This window comes from Castor canadensis, chromosome 5 (genome assembly GCF_047511655.1).
Source record: "Castor canadensis chromosome 5, mCasCan1.hap1v2, whole genome shotgun sequence".
Classification (NCBI taxonomy): domain Eukaryota; kingdom Metazoa; phylum Chordata; class Mammalia; order Rodentia; family Castoridae; genus Castor; species Castor canadensis.
This window is the reverse complement of record NC_133390.1, coordinates 98,667,960-98,683,656: the sequence shown is the minus strand read 5'-3', so window position 1 is coordinate 98,683,656 and position 15,697 is coordinate 98,667,960. Positions and strand designations below refer to the sequence as shown.

Here is a 15,697-nt window from a genome sequence, read left to right as displayed (position 1 = left end):
CAGTCTCTTATAATCCCCCTACCTGTACCGTGCGCCCTTGGGGGTGCCCTTGGGGGTGCTCACAGCTGGAAAGAAGGAGCCAGAGGTAGAAATTGAAGAGTGATGGAGAGAAACGGAGACCTAGAGAAAGAGGAGAGAGGGGAAGCAGGAAGAGAAATAATTTGCAGAACTCGAGCGAGCCTGACGTGCGCCCCCTTTGCGCTATCCACATCTTGGACTTGGATCGCGTTACTTTCTTTCCAGCGCTGACAGCGTCACCCGGCCGGGCGGGGCGGCCTGATGGTCCCCCTCCATTTACCCTGCTCTCTCTACACCCCGCTTCGGAGCCCGCCCCGCCATTGGTCGGCTTGACCCGGGGCTGTCACCGATTGGCGCTCGTTGGCCCGGGCCACCGGGTTTAAAGAGGGGGTGGGGGCTCGCTGCGGCTGGCCGGTACCTGTCCCTGCCGTGGGCCCGCTGCGCCATCGGAGCTGGGATCGCAGCTTCTCAACAGCCCGCGCCGTCTCGAGTGTCCCACCTTGGGCGGTCGCCCACTACCACTGCAGTAGAGGGAGTACCAGGGCAGGCGCTGTCCAGCCCGGGGAGGGGAACAGCCAGTGAGGGTCGAGGCGAGGGGACCGTCGGGAGGCCACCATGGTGGCCACGTGCCTGCAGGTGGTGGGCTTCGTCACGAGCTTCGTGGGCTGGATCGGCATCATTGTCACTACTTCCACTAATGACTGGGTGGTGACCTGTGGCTACACCATCCCCACCTGCCGCAAGCTGGACGAACTGGGCTCCAAGGGGCTGTGGGCTGATTGTGTGATGGCCACTGGTCTGTACCACTGCAAGCCCCTGGTGGACATCCTCATCCTGCCGGGTAAGGACACCTACCTTGCAAAAGGCTGCTACTAAACCCCCTACTATCTCAGACTACAGGGAGGGGGCAGTAGAAACATCGGGGGCTTTGGGCGCATTTTTGATATCCCAGTCCCACCTTGTAGAATTAGGCAGCTCTAAACTTAACCATCTCTCGGCCTCAGTTTTCTGATCTTAAATTTGGGATAATAACGGCAGTCGTTTCGAGAATTTAACTGAACTGAGGCCTTTTTTGACACCTGGTGGAAACTCGATCTATGCGAATTCCCACTGCCCCATCCAACCCAAGCCCCACCTGTCAATTGACCAGAAAGTGCTTCACTGCCCTGGCCCCAGCCTCCTCCTGCAGACTCCGTGCTCTCGGTAGATTCCTTCCACAGAAGAGAGTGAACCTCAAGCATCCCAGCAGTTCAAATGGGTGCGGGCTGAGTTTCCCTGTCCCGGCGGGACGGTGGAGGCGTCCGGGAAAGGTTAGTGCTCTTCACGTCCAAGGGCATCTCTGGGCTGGGGCACAAATCGCTGCCCAGCTCACTCCCCCGACCCCCAGGGGTGTCTCTGAATGGGGTGGGGTGGAAAGAATTGACAAGCATCTACCTCTTCGACGATGGGCAGTGCCCCATCTTCCTTTTCTGTCCCGTGGAAAAATTCTGGAAAACAGTTTCAATTCCGATTTAAGTCATGAGTCAGTTGGATTAATAGCGAGAACACAGGTGCCTTCTCGGGTTTTCTGTGCTGGTCTGGGGACCTATCCTAGCCCTGACCCCTACACGGTTGCCTCTTGGCTCTGTCTCGCTAGCCATTGTAGATAGTGCACATTCAAAGGCATGTCCTACTTGCTTAAGACGGGGAGAAAGAGGACGCTGCAGAGGCCAGTCTGTGAGCCAAACACTTCCTCCCTTCTCCAGGAACAGTCTTTCACTCCCCAGAGACGGGACCCCCTTTAAATGCCCCGAGCCTCCCTGTCTCCTAGACCTGGCAGTTGGAACCAATTCCCCTTCTACTTTTCTTCTATCTTTTTAAAATTCATTACTTGTGAGTTCATTTCTCTGTTACATCTTAAATTCTTTGAAAATACAAATGATGTCCTACTCTCTTTTCATCCTCTCCTGATAGAGTGTTGCCTCAGGCACACAGTAGGAGGGCACATCATTGTCAGGCCTGCCTTTCACTATCCTGTACTCCTGCTCAGCCTTTCAGAAAGACAGAGGTTGGGAAGCCCAGGTGTGGACCAGGCTTCAGTTAATTCTGACTTTGGTAGATCTGGGTCAGACCCCAGGACCCAATGGTCACAATCCAGTGATTTTTGGGACAAGTTGTTAACCTTCAAGGAACCCAAAAAGTCTTCTTTTGAAAATTAAAATCAAACCAACCACGTAACTTTCAAGATTGCTTTAGGGATTAAGTGAGATGAGAAATAGACTTCCTTTGAAGTAGTAAATTTTCCATAAAGGGTGGCTATAGTTTTCTATTAAAAAGCTGCACCTGAATGAAGAGACCTTTTGACCAAAGCATGAAATTATTCTCTGCTTCCCTTCCCTAAAGTGAAATTTATTGAGCTTTCAGTGCCAAGAGGTTTGTTTTCAGAGAAAAAAACAGGCCATCCTCCATGGGGGAGTACATTTTAAGGAAAGCCTAAGGAGCTCTGTTCTCCCCCTCCCTAAAATTGTGTGTGAGGGCAGGGACAGTCCTTGGTTTCCATCCTTTGACTCCCAGACATGACCTTGGCACTGTAGCATGTGGACAGCCTGTGCCATGCATTTCAGAACCTTATTGCTAGTTGACTGCCTTCTTTGTGTCAGCTCTGGCTGTCCTCCAAGTTGCAGGGCAGGGAGTTGGGGCTCAGACTTCCGGGGCTCCTCTCTGGGGGTCTTCAGGTCAATAGATACTTGATTTATTATCTTTAATTCCGAAGTTGAGATGGGCAGTAGTTGGAAGGGAGCCTTTGCAGAGTCTAAATTCTGGCAAAACATACGTTGCTATGGGACAGTGTTGAAGTTAGGTCTTCATGAACAAGACAGGTTGGCTGGGTTTGGTGCGAGGGTCCTGGTATGTGAGGCAGAACTGGGGACAGTTTCATGGCATTGCCATTAACTGCTCTACTCACTCTAATTCTGCCTGAGCCAAAAAGGGAGAATAATAAATATAATCTTTTTTTTTTTTAAAGGGAGACTGTTTTAATGAGAAAATAAATTTAAAAGTGAAACAGTAAATTTAAGTCTGTGAAATTCTCCCAGTACCTGGTCGAGTTTTTCTACATAAATATTGTACATATTATAATCTGTTTCTTCACAAAGCTGTTATTTAGCATTTTATCAGACAGTATAAGACAGCTAGTTTTGCTCTAATTATTTGTAGCATCTTTTGTGGGTACATGAAGACCAGAGCAGGTGTCTACCCTCCAGGAATCCCCAGGGAAGGAGAGATACTTTTTAAGGCAATGATGGTTAGGAAAGCATGCCCAGGGCATCGCGAGTGAGGCAAGAGATGGAGCTTGACCCTCGACAGGGGACAGGATTCACAAGGACCACAGCCTCTGAGACCATAGCAGAGAGAAAGGGAGAGGAAGCCTGAGGCTTAGCTTACTCTAGTTTAGGGCCACACGTTATTCATGCTCAATGTGAATTAAAGCACATAGTTAGGGACCAATCAGTTTGCCTGTAGATAAAAGTATTGTACTGGGCCAGGCATGGTGACGTATGCTTGTAGTCCCAGCATTGAGGAGGCTGAAGCAGGAGAATGTGAGTTTGAGGTCAGCCTAGGCTACATAGTGAGACTCTGTTTCAAAAAAAAAAAAAGGGTGAAGTATTTCATTACAAAGAACAGTAACATCAGTAATGATAACTAACTTTTTTGAGTACTTAATATTGAAATTGTTCTAAGCACTGTATAATTAATTTGCTCTTCAGTAGTGTTCTGTTAGAAAGATGTAAGGACTGTTATTATTAGTGCTACTACTACTTTATTGATGAAGAAAGTAAAACATAACAGTTAAGGACCTTGCCCAAGGGCACACACGAACGGAGAGCATGTCATCAGTAGACTGGAGCCCAAAACAGACCATCGTAGAAGACTTCTTTGAAGATTTGAGTTTCATCTGAATCTTTGGCGAGGTGTTGTAATGATGTAAATAGACGTTTGACCCTTCCATCCTGGAAGCTTGGCCAGGTGGTCTAAACCAGAGATCCCCATTCCATTTCTCCAGACCCCCTCATTTTGCCACTGAGCTAGTTTAAAAATTGAAGGTGTATCATGATCTTGAACAACATTTAGCACTTTCTAAGTCTTGGAATGGGGCAAGAAGAAGAAAGGTGGTGCTGAATTCCTGTGAGGCAGGACGCAGGAACCAGGAGGAGCCTGGTCTAACCTACCCTCTCTGCTCTCTTCTCAGGCTACGTGCAGGCTTGCCGAGCCCTAATGATTGCTGCCTCAGTTCTGGGTCTGCCAGCCATTTTGCTGCTGCTGACAGTTCTCCCCTGCATCCGAATGGGCCATGAGCCTGGTGTAGCCAAGTATAGGCGGGCCCAGCTGGCTGGCGTTATGCTCATTCTACTGGGTAAGCTTCCTTCCTGCCTCCTGACACCTGAGCTCTGAAGAAACCTCAGATCTTGTGGTTGCTGCTTCATCCAACTCAAGAGAAACGTGAAAGGAAGCCGAGAGAATCCATGGGGCAATGGACCCCCATAATCAGTACCCCTTTATATTCTATGGGAAGTTTAACAGAGGGAGAAGTAACATCTGTGTGTGGGGGGAATATGAAAATAAATTTTAGAAAAGAAACAGAAAGATTTTGGGAGTAGGAAGTATTTAAAGCAGACTAGAAGGACAGAGAGTTATGTGGTAGCACTGTACTCAGGCTTCTGGTGGAATCCCTCCTAGAACACCTACCTATACCCATGCCCTTGGGTAGCTCAATTGAATCTGAATTTTCTTGGGATCAGGCTAGGGAAAGATATTTTTAGGAAACTCCCAAGATGATTCTTATGTGCATCCAAGACTAAAAACCTCAGCCAATGTATAAAGGAAGAATAGAGAAGGAGGAGGGCAAGAGAAGAGGTGGAGGTGATAGACCAGTAGGTGATGATTCAATATTGTAATCAATAAGTGCTCATTAAGCATATGCACCAGACACTGGTAGGCACTGGGGAGTCTGGGGGAAAAGTGGCTCTGTGCTTTGAGTGTATACAAACTGCTTGATAGAACAATACAGTGTGGCACATGCTTATCTCAAATAGGCAAGGCACACATGTAGGAAAGCATCTAACCCAGACTGGAAGAGTTTCCCAGAGCAGAGAAATGCAGTGAGAAATCTTAAGATTTGGAGATAAGGTGGTCAGGTCATGGATTGGAGGGAGGGACAGTCCAGGGAGAGGAAATGACCTGTTCTCTTTTAGCTTTGCTGATGAAGTTTGCACACAAGGATTCATTTAACAACCTGTGATGGGTCCTTCTAGCTCTGTCCACTTTAGTGAGTTCATTTCTCTCCATTTTTTTCTTGGACATTAATTCTTTTAGCATGCTCTAAATCTTTATAGAGGATGTGAATTTTAAGAGATGTGGCACTTTTTGCAATGTGTACATATCACTGAGAAGAAACTGGTTGGGATATAGGTTAGATATAAAGTCACCTTCTCCGGGGGCAAAGAATCTCCCCCCCGCCAAAAAAAAAAAAGAGAAAACTCGAATATCAGATCATGTGCTTGAGGAATAAGAAGAAGGCGTCTGCGTAGGGTGATGCCACTTAGATGGTCACCTCTGATCTGGAAGCTTCTCACCCTCAGTGAGTCCAGTGAAGCGAGAGACGAGAGAGGTGGGTTGCACAGGATGGAGGTTTGCAGGGTCTTGTGAAGCCATGGGGAAGTCAAAGGTGGAATTTGTGTTCATGGGTATGTGCATGTGCAACGAGTGACTAAAGACCAGACAAGAGTCTGGGTATGGAAATTTTGATGCCTGCCACAAAGAATCTATGTGCCTGCGCCAGATGGAGCACGTGATCAGCCTCCTGCTTTACTTAACTCACACACACTCCCTCTCCTGCTTTCTGGTGGTCAGATTCCCAGTCCAATTCTCTTCCCAATGGGAAGGCCAAAGCTGTACGAGAAAGCTGTTGTGGAATCAGGTGAAGCCCCTTGTATCCTAGACACTTGCTGTTTGTTGCTTTCCTCATATTCTCACAGAAGCCCCAGAAGGTTCTCTTGGGCTCTGAAGAAGGCAGAGTTAAAAGTTGAGTCTGTAGTCTTAGGTGTTTATCTTTAGAAATTCTGGCCTTTCACTTAAGAGTCACAGTGTAACTTCCAGAAAGCCTGTGGAAGATACGGGGATAATAGCAAGGTCTATATAGAAAAACTGGTTTCAAAACAAAACAAAATCAAAACCTGAGAAACAACCCAATTGTCTAGCTGAATATCCAGGGTTATTTGGAGATCTGAAACTTCCTAGCTGAATTAGTTTATCGTTTAAAAAGTGCTTGGTTCAGATAGAATCATAGATGAGGAAAGTGGGGTGGGGGATGGGGGATGGATGTTCGCTTTTAGTCCCTGTTTGTGCCCTGCGAAACTGTGGGAGAAATAGGGTATTGAGTGATCTGAACCCTCACTTTTCCAGCTGCTCACCATTTTGATGGGATGAGGGGCTGTGCATGGCCTGTTTAATGGCCTACCTTCTCCAATACAGTCTGCTTTTTTGCTTGCTTCTGTCCGGGTCACCATTTGCCTCTGGGTTGAATGTTATTTTGACTGGATGGCACCAGCTCTGGAAATGTAAAGCTCATTGTCTCAAGTGTGGCACCTGCTCATCTCCTCTAGGTCTTCTCCCCCCAGTCCCCATGCCTTGTTTTCCTCTCTGGGTAGTGAGTGGGAGGAGCCACAGTGAAGGCTTCCTTTGTGTTGCTCTGGTTTGGTTTCTGTCACTGTCCTGGGAGAAGCCAGTGCTGGGCCTGTGCTGGGTCCCAGGGGTCACCAGATGGTACTCCAGCTGAGGTGTGGTTGCTGACCAAAGGGGATAGAACAGCACTAGTGTTGGGGGCCTGGGAACTGGTGTAGTGTCACAGCTCATCCTGATGTGGAACCTGCAAACACCGTTAAAATCGGTTCTTCCTGACCCTGAATATCTGTGGCTATTTTTCTGAAAGCTTAAAAAAAAATTATGCCTGTTGTACAACTCTATCTTCTCAGCAGTCCGAGTTTAATGGTGTGAGGATTTGGTTCCTGCTGTGGGGAAGGAATTGAAGCCTGGTTCTGTGGCATCTTAAGCCAGATGAGTAGCTCAAGAAGCAGCAGGCGCCTTGGATCCTGGGTAGATCTGAGGCAAATCGAATCTGTTTGTAGATTTTCAACAGTCCCTGCCAAGGCAGGAGATGCCTATGCTCTGAATTATTTTATCTTGTCAGATGGAGTCAGACCCAACTATACTGAATCAAAAATCGATTGCCTTCTAGCTGTGTGTCACTTAATTTCTCTAAGCCTTTCTGTAGAATGGAAAGGTCAATGCCTCCCTCTCAGGTTGGTAAGAATGGGGAAGTGGTATATGGACATTATTTAGCACATAGTGAGCGTTCCATGAATGATTGCTATTATTGCTGTTATTATTGGCTTAGAAGTAATAGAGAACTGACCCAGAGGGCAGCTGGGTACTCTTCCAGTCACATCTGAGTTCTGCAGGGTCACCTCCACACATGGAACTGGTGAGGAGAGACGCTAACCTGTTTCTGGAAACACCAGTTCCTCCCCAGGCCTAACAGAAATATTTCCTTTGTTTACGCCATAGAAAACAGAATGTGGGGATTAATAGTTGGAGAATTTTGCTTATCCCATTATGAAAAGTCATGGAAAATCCTGGATCTTTATTTTCACTTAATCTTGCTAGAAGTCAGAAAGAGCTTTATTCAGGTATCTCTTAGGGAATGGGGTGGCATCTTTCATCTTCTCTTTTTCCTTTTTCAACATCTGGCCCCGGTAACTCTATTTGTACTGGAAAATGTTGTTTTAACTTGGAACTTTTAGGTTAATAGTGAACTGTGGTAAAATAAAGGATTTGGGCAGATGTGACCCAAAATTGATCTTGTCACACACCCTGAGTCAGATTTCCTGCAGGGAGGGAAAAGGAGTCCTTGGGTTTAGAATGAATAGTGATGTTTTGGTTAGGGCTTTCAGAGAATAGTTAGAAAAACGTTCCTCCAAATTCATTAGTTTTAGTGCCTGGGCCAAACACATTTTCATACAGGTAGCGGAAAGGGTGTGGCATTTGGATAAGATTATGGCTTACAAAGTGACCTTATCAGTAGACTTGAGGCACTACCTGCTTTATGAATCCTTCCTGTCTCTAATTCTGTGATTTAAAAAAGTAAGTTAACAGGTAGCTGGAATGTGGCATAGTGGTAGAACACTTGTCTAGCATGCTTGAGGTTTTGGGTTCAAGCCCTAGCACCACACACACACACACAAATAAATAAAAATAAATGTAACAAATAACCATGAGTCTTGCTTTCAAAAGCCATAAGAAACCAGGCACTGGTGGTTCATACCTGTAATCCTAGCTACTTGGGAGGCAGAGATCAGGAGGATTGAGGTTTGAGGCCAGCCCAGGACAATAGTTTGCATCTCCAAAAAAACCAGAGCAAAATGTACTGGAGGTGTGGCTCAAGGAATAAAGTGCCTGCTTTGCAAGTGCAAAACCCTGAGCTCAAACCCCAGTCCCACCAAAAAAATAAAACCCACCCCCCCCAAAAAAAAAAAGCTATAGGGGAAAAAAAAAAGATAATGACACTTGGAACAAAATCAGTGGGAAATGTTGAAAGCAAGCCAAGAAAATAAAGGAATCAAATATTCCATTGACTTGATGATTATTGTGAATGTTAGATCTTCCGAAAGCCATGTGTGTAAGAGGAGTTTGTCTTCCAGCAGCTGTGTTTTCTTATGCCAACATTTTAGAAAATGACAAATGACAAAAAGAAAACTCAAACTTTGTAAGTTTCAAATGAGAACAGAGCAATAAATAAATATGACCGGAGCCGAGAGTTCCTTAGCATCTCGTTACTTATTGTCTTAACCAATTTCTTTCTGTCTTTTGTGAGACAGGGTCTCACAATCAAACTCACAATCCTCCTGCCTCTGCCTCCTGACACTGGGATTACATTCATGAGCCACTACTCCCAGCTGCCTTAGCCAATTTCTTTATGAAAAGCTAAAATTAGTTGCTACTTAGGTTGTATGCTATATATTATAGTATTGATTGTAGAAGATAGGGTTCAAAGTATTGTAAAATAGAGGATTTAAAAAATGTCTGTTGTGGAAAATTTCAAACCTACATAAAAGGAGAAAGAATAGCGTAATAAATCATCATGAAGCCAAACTATCTCAACCAGTGACCACCTCACCATCTGTCGGCTCCATCTTTCCACGTCTCCATTTCTTCCAGGCCCCAGATGTATTTGGTGTGAATCTCAGCATATTAAAGGATACTTTTTCTCCAGTATTGCTAATATAGTCAGAAGAATTTAAGTAAGTGTGATGAAAATAGAACTTTATATGCTAGAATGGTGCTTTTAAAAGTCCTTTCAGTACCTACTATTGAAAGTGACAAAACCTGAAAAAAAGTGTGTTCTTTACAGGAAGGAAGAAATGTCATTGTGTAGTGATCTTTCTTTGCCTCTGTTTTTCTCTCAATTGTTACCTCCCAAATCAAAAAGAAAGCAGATCTGTATCAATTTTAATTTCATCACATTTAATTTTCTTTTTTGCTAGCAAATTTTTTGTTCACACCTAATAATTGTACATATTTAAGAGGTTGTGTTTATCACATTTATTTAATTCTCTAATATAACCATGTGTCTTTTAATCTCTAAAAGGATGAAAAGCTATACTTATGTTTCATTCCTCTAAAATTGCCTTCCCAAATAATTTCTGCTTGGTTAAATAAAATCATTAACTTTTAAAGAGGGTGTATCCTATGAACTAATGAACACATTGGATTACATTTTTGGGAACTTGCTCTCAAAAGAGGCAAATGATTTTAATCTTTGAAGAGCAAGGGATTCTACTTAGAGAGGACCATGTCCAGTGAAACTGGGTCTACATAGTAAGGTCTTTTTTCTCCTCTTCCTCTTTTAGCTAAGAATATCTTCAAGTTTTTACTCTGTTTCTCCAAACAAATAGCAAATTATCCCTCACTTTTCCTGAAGTAAACCATGCAACTTCTGAAGGTAAAAGAGGAGAAAAAGTAAAGAATCTGAGTGGGAACATTCCTGTTTGTTTTTAGAGATTTAATTTGAAAATAAGTTCTGATAGTATAAAGTGAGAAAGTACAATCTTCTTTGTGTTTCTTTAATTTTCTTTACCTACAGGTAACTGACTTTTAGGAAAAAAATGCCTATATTTTTCTTAAGTAATAGAACCATTCCAAACTCTGTCTTTCGCTTTTCTTTTCCTTTTAGTCTGCACGTAGAAATAAATTCAGCAAGCCTTTTATGTCTTTAAGAGAGCTAAAAAGTTGTGCAGTTTTCTTACTATTTCTCATGTTTGAGTAAAGTAGTGATTTGACTTGCAATTTAGCTTTCCTCTTCAAGATGTATCCTTTTCTCCCCTCAAACCACTGCTAATACTAAGTCAATTTTTTAAGTTTCCAAACATTTTTCATTTTGAGTTCAATTGGAGGTCACTGTTTCAAGTGAGCCTCTCATTTCCTTTCATGGTTCGTGGTGGACTGTCATTTCTTAGTGGTTTTGATGTGGTTCGTTGTTGAGAGCTACAGGAATTCTACCCAGAAGTTCATTTATCTCCTAGGAAGAGCAGAGCCTGCTGGTGCTCATTTGCCTGTGCATGCTTTATGAAAGCAGGAAGTTTTTAATGATGTAAATTATGAGCCTGTGACTCTAAGTGTGTTAAAGTCACATTAAGGTTTTATGATTTTGGAAGTTAGCTTTGCTGTGTTGGGAGGGGAGAGTAGAACTGAACTACAGAATGTCTGTCTGTCTATCTTTCATATGTCCACCCATTCACTCATCCAGCCTTTGGAGGTTCATTTTATTGATTTTTAGCCATTTTTCTTGTTTACCCTTTTTCTAATAAAGTCTAACAAAGTCTCTGAAACATGCAAAATCACCTGATGGTCACTTTTGGAATTTTGAGCCTGGTTCTTTTCCTAGCTAAGATAACCCAGTTTTATTACTTTGCTTGGGAAATGAATTTATAGGCAATTTCTTTGTCTTCTATAAAATCTAAACCAAATCTGAAAGTTGCTTTTGAGATCTGAGGAATGCTTTCATGCATGTGCATGTATGTGTGCTGTACGTGTAAATACAAAGTAATTGAAAAACATACAACTTAATTTGAGCTATCAGCTCTTTCAAAACCAGTTAGTTGCTTATGGGACAGATTGGTTAGAGTGAAACAAATCAATTGATTGTGAATTAAACCTTTCTTTCCTATATACTTTAGCTTTTTACTTCCTGCTTTTTCCCTCTAAACATGCCAAATGTTTGGAAGTGGTTGTCAGTTGCTGTTTTTGCCCATGTTGGGGGTGGGTGCTGGGTTGTGTGTCGCTGTGGGGAATCTTTAGCAGTTGCTGGCTTAGAGTTCTCTCTGGCTGAAAACACTCTAGGAGAGGATTTCTATCCCTATCCTCATAGAGAAAAAGGCTTTTCTCGGTATATGAGGTTTTCGAAGTCCTAGGTTTGAAAGCAGGATGTGTGGAGGCAGGGGGTAGGGGAATGATTCAGATAAATGTAGATCTTCTTCTGGGGTGCAGGTGGCGCACACTTGTAATCCTAGCTACTCAGGAGGCAGAGATCAGGAGGAGTTGTTTGAAGCCAGGGCTGGCAAATAGTTCGTGAGACTCTATCTCAAAAAAAAACCCTTCACAAAAAAAGGGCTGGTGGAGTGGCTTAAGGTGAAGGCCCTGAGTTCAAGCCCCTAGTACCACACACACACACACACACAAAGTCAGTCTTCTTAAACATTTTCTTCACAGAAGGAAAATATCTCCTCTCATGATGTCTCCTATAAAAGCATTACAGAAACAGGTGGAATTGTGATTCCTTTTTTAAAAAAAGGAATCTGTTAACATATAAGATTGTAGCCTCTTAGGGTAGGAGGCCAGCAAGGAAAAAGTTAGCAAGAGCCTATCTCAAAAATAAAATACAAACAAGGGCTGGAAATTTTTTTTAGCTTCTTTGGCAATCTATATAAATTCCTTAATTCTGTGAGCTGTTCACAATTAATGGAGTTACTTTAGGCTGCTAGAAAAGGACAACCCCTAAAGCCCTTCTCTTGCCTGTGACTTCCACTTGCCATCCATCCCTTTTCTTTTCATTCTTTCTTTTATTTTATCATTTTACATGTGTATACATTGTTTGGGCCACCTCCTCCCTCCTCCTGCCTTCCCCAGCCTTTTTTTTTTTTTTTTTGGCAATTACTGGGGTTTGAACTCAGGGCTTTGTGCTTGCTAGGCAGGAGCTCTACCACTTGAGACATGCTTCCAGTCCATTTTTTTTCTTTCCTTTTTACACTTTTTCTTCTCTTTTGTTTTCTCCCCTCCTCCCCCTCCCCCTTTCTTTCTTTTTGACAGTGTCTTGCTATATAGCCCAGGCTGGCCTTCAACTCTCAATCTTCCTTCTTTAGTCTCCTGAGTGCTGGGAATACAGACATATACCTCCACAGCTGGCCTGGGATCTATAATTTTTTAGAATAGGAATCACATTATTTATGTGTGTGTATGCTCAGCTTCTAGGGGTGGGCTTAGTCTGTTGTGAGCAACAAAAGAAGCCATGTTACAAACGACACAAATGTGATGAGATAGTTTAAGGTCTTTCAAAATGGGTCACACTTAAATCTTCAGCTTAGACTACTGTGTGGGCTGTTATATTTGAAAGCTTATGCTGAACAAAAATTATATTTCTTCTTTGTGGGCAGAAAGGGTAGGATAGAAAATCATTCAGTATGAGTGGAAATTGGAAAAAACCTTGAGTCAAAAGTGACAAGTACACCCCAGGTGGCAGACACCAGAAGGCATTGCACTGCCCTGTCTTGATTTTGTTGATGGCTAACGGTTGGAAATCACGTTATTGTTATGAGTTTTATGTCTGCAAATTTAATGTGCCATCTCAACTTCATGTTTTAACTGAAATTTCTGTCCTGCCTACAGTGGTGAGAAATCTGATACCAAAGGAAGTCCTGGAGTTACTTTGTCTAGAACTGCGTTTTCCAGCGGAGTAGCCACTGGTTACATGTGATCATTAAAATTAAAAGTTAAAAAATCAGTTTTCCAGTCTCACTCAGCTCATGACAGATGTTCAGTGTTTCTATCTAGCTTGTGGCTACCCTATTTAATAATGCTAGCCTCGAGGTTTAAAAGATTTTCAAGTCTTTATATGCTCTCGACTGCTCTTGTTTTATTGCTTGGCTTAGGAAAGGGAAAGAACTAAATAATGTGGAAGCCATTTCTTAATCTAGAAAATGTGAAACTAATATGAAGGTTATAATGACTGGTGCAAGACCATAAATACGGTTTTATCATCGTGACCCATCGTAACAAATGCCATCATAGAATTCTTGAGTAGATGAATTCTTTTACTAACAGGACTGTTCATTTATGTGTTGAGAGTTTGTGATTGTGAATAGCAGACCCTTAGCTGATATTCCACTTTTGCCAAGCAATATTTGCTATAGCAAGAGAAATTGCAATAGCTTCTTCAGGTTTTTGTCAGGTGAATTGACCCAACTGAAAAATAAAGAGTGGAAAACTGAGGCGGGAACCATCGTGTTCTCCATCTCTGAATTAGCTCAGGCCACTCAGCCATTGAGCACATGCTATGTACTGGGTAGTAAGCTAAGCATTTACTTTATGGAAACAACCCCTGCCTTCAAGGAACTCAGAGTGTGGAATAGGAAACAGGCATGTGAAGAGTTAATTACAATAGAACGATAACTAAAGATATAAAGTCCTGACTAACAAGGAAAAACAAATATTTTTTGAACCTAAATGATTATTTCTAGGTTTTTGCATGGGAGCTCTTTGGCCTCTGCCACCTGTTGAAAAACCTAAGGACCCAGAGTTTGATACCAGCTTTTAGTCAACCGATTGTATAGACACAAACTTGTAGGTTCCAATTGCTGAGGGAATGAGGCTGTGAGTATTGGGTTTTGCGGGGCTGTTTGGAAAGCGTGGATCTGAAGAGTGAGTGGTATGTGATGAGTCACAGCTCTCTTCATGTTTCCCCAGCTCTCTGTGCCATTGTTGCCACCATCTGGTTCCCTGTGTGTGCCCACCGTGAGACCACCATCGTGAGCTTTGGCTACTCCCTGTACGCAGGCTGGATTGGCGCTGTGCTGTGCCTTGTGGGTGGCTGTGTCATTGTTTGCTGCTCTGGAGATGCCCAGTCGTTTGGTGAAAACCGTTTCTACTACTCTTCAGGCTCCAGCTCCCCGACTCATGCCAAGAGTGCCCACGTATAAGAGCTGCCAGGCTGCCACCAAGGTGCTGTAGATGCTGGGCCCCTGGGCCCTGGGTTTGCTTGCCACAGTGTGTGTGTGTGTGGGGAACCCACTTCTCCACCAGGCACCAAAGCCAAAGGTCTAGAAAACATCGTGTCTGGCATTTTGTAGTCTTAACACCCCATCCACCCCACTACCTTTTTGTTTTTGTTTGTTTTGCCTTAAAAGAAAGTGCTAGCTCAGATAATGCCCACTGTTTCTTATGGGATCGTCCACTATTAGCTCTTTTCTTGGGCATTCCTTTGTTTATTAAAAACTTGTTTCTTTCTAAATTTTAAGTATCTTGCAAACATTGCTGAGTTGGGTGTGGGTGAGGGAGAGAAAGAAAAGACACTTTTCAAGCTGTTACGAATGACAATGGGAGCTTCATAAAGATGCCTCTCAGTGTCCTCCCTTCTCTCCATTCCAAGGTCATTTACTTATAAGAGTTAGAAAAAGATAGAATCTGGGACATGGGGTGGGATGGGAGGAGACTTGTGGAACTTTCTCTCCATGGGAAAGCTTTTCTTTTAAAAGTAGAGGGCAAGGGGTGGGGATCTTTTTTAGTTTATGATTTTAAATTTATCTGTACATACTTTTTCAAGATTGATCATTTTTATAACTGTGGTTTCCTGAAATTCTCAAGATATCAATATGAAGGAAATGAACCAAATAAACTTTAATTATGCCATAAATAACAAGTGAGTATAACTTTAACTGACATTCCACAATACATTTTTGATTCCCAGGTTTGCATGATGTAGTTTTTAATCCTACACTTGCGTATGCTTCAAATTAACACATTTTTAAAGCTTGTTTCCCTTTCTCTCTCTGTTTTCATTCTGTTAGCTATCTTGAAGTGATGTTGTTAACATAAATTATACTGTTGAATTTGGCTTTACGGGTGTAAACACTGATGGCACATCAGTATCTGAGACCCAAGACTCTCCAAACATGGGTGGTGCATTTTGTTCTTCAAGTGAAATCTGTGCAATAAAATAACAAACTGTCTGCAAAACTGGCCTTCAATCTTCTGTTATATCCGGAGGTATCATCTGCTGATTTAAAAACTTTTTATTAGTCTCTATTAGAGAGAACCTGATCAGTGAGTAAAAAACAAACCATCTGTATTGGCCTGAATATTAAAAAGTTATATCTTTTTTCATTATATCATGGTGGCAATATGTGATCATAAAAATGTAATCCAGATGTTCTCTAGGTTTCCTAAATTGAGTGACTTTATGGACTCTTGAAGTCATGGGTAAATTGGTGGCCATGAGAAACCAAGTTCTAAGCATGATGCATTTATTATTACTATTATTTTTTGATTGTTCTGGGGTTCGAATTCAGGGTCTTACGCTTGCTAGGCAGGTGCT

The 15,697-nt window shown here is 42.9% G+C and overlaps 1 protein-coding gene across 1 annotated transcript; it reads left to right on the top strand.

Moving 5' to 3' along the window:
- Window positions 1-392: 392 nt before the first annotated feature.
- On the top strand, window positions 393-15,339 carry Cldn11 (claudin 11). The gene is made up of 3 exons (XM_020185282.2): window positions 393-859; window positions 4,247-4,411; window positions 14,071-15,339. The coding sequence occupies exons 1-3, from the start codon at window positions 634-636 to the stop codon at window positions 14,301-14,303; spliced, it is 624 nt and encodes a 207-aa protein (XP_020040871.1). The 5' UTR covers window positions 393-633; the 3' UTR covers window positions 14,304-15,339.
- The last annotated feature ends 358 nt before the right edge of the window (window positions 15,340-15,697 follow it).

What these genes read in the sequence shown, in the direction of transcription:
- Cldn11 (XM_020185282.2), top strand. Translation starts at nt 634, where the DNA reads ATGGTGGCCACGTGCCTGCAGGTGGTGGGCTTCGTCACGAGCTTCGTG. An exon ending in GGACATCCTCATCCTGCCGG is followed by an intron (nt 860 to 4,246) that starts GTAAGGACACCT and finishes CTCTCTTCTCAG; the next exon opens with GCTACGTGCAGGCTTGCCGA. An exon ending in CGTTATGCTCATTCTACTGG is followed by an intron (nt 4,412 to 14,070) that starts GTAAGCTTCCTT and finishes ATGTTTCCCCAG; the next exon opens with CTCTCTGTGCCATTGTTGCC.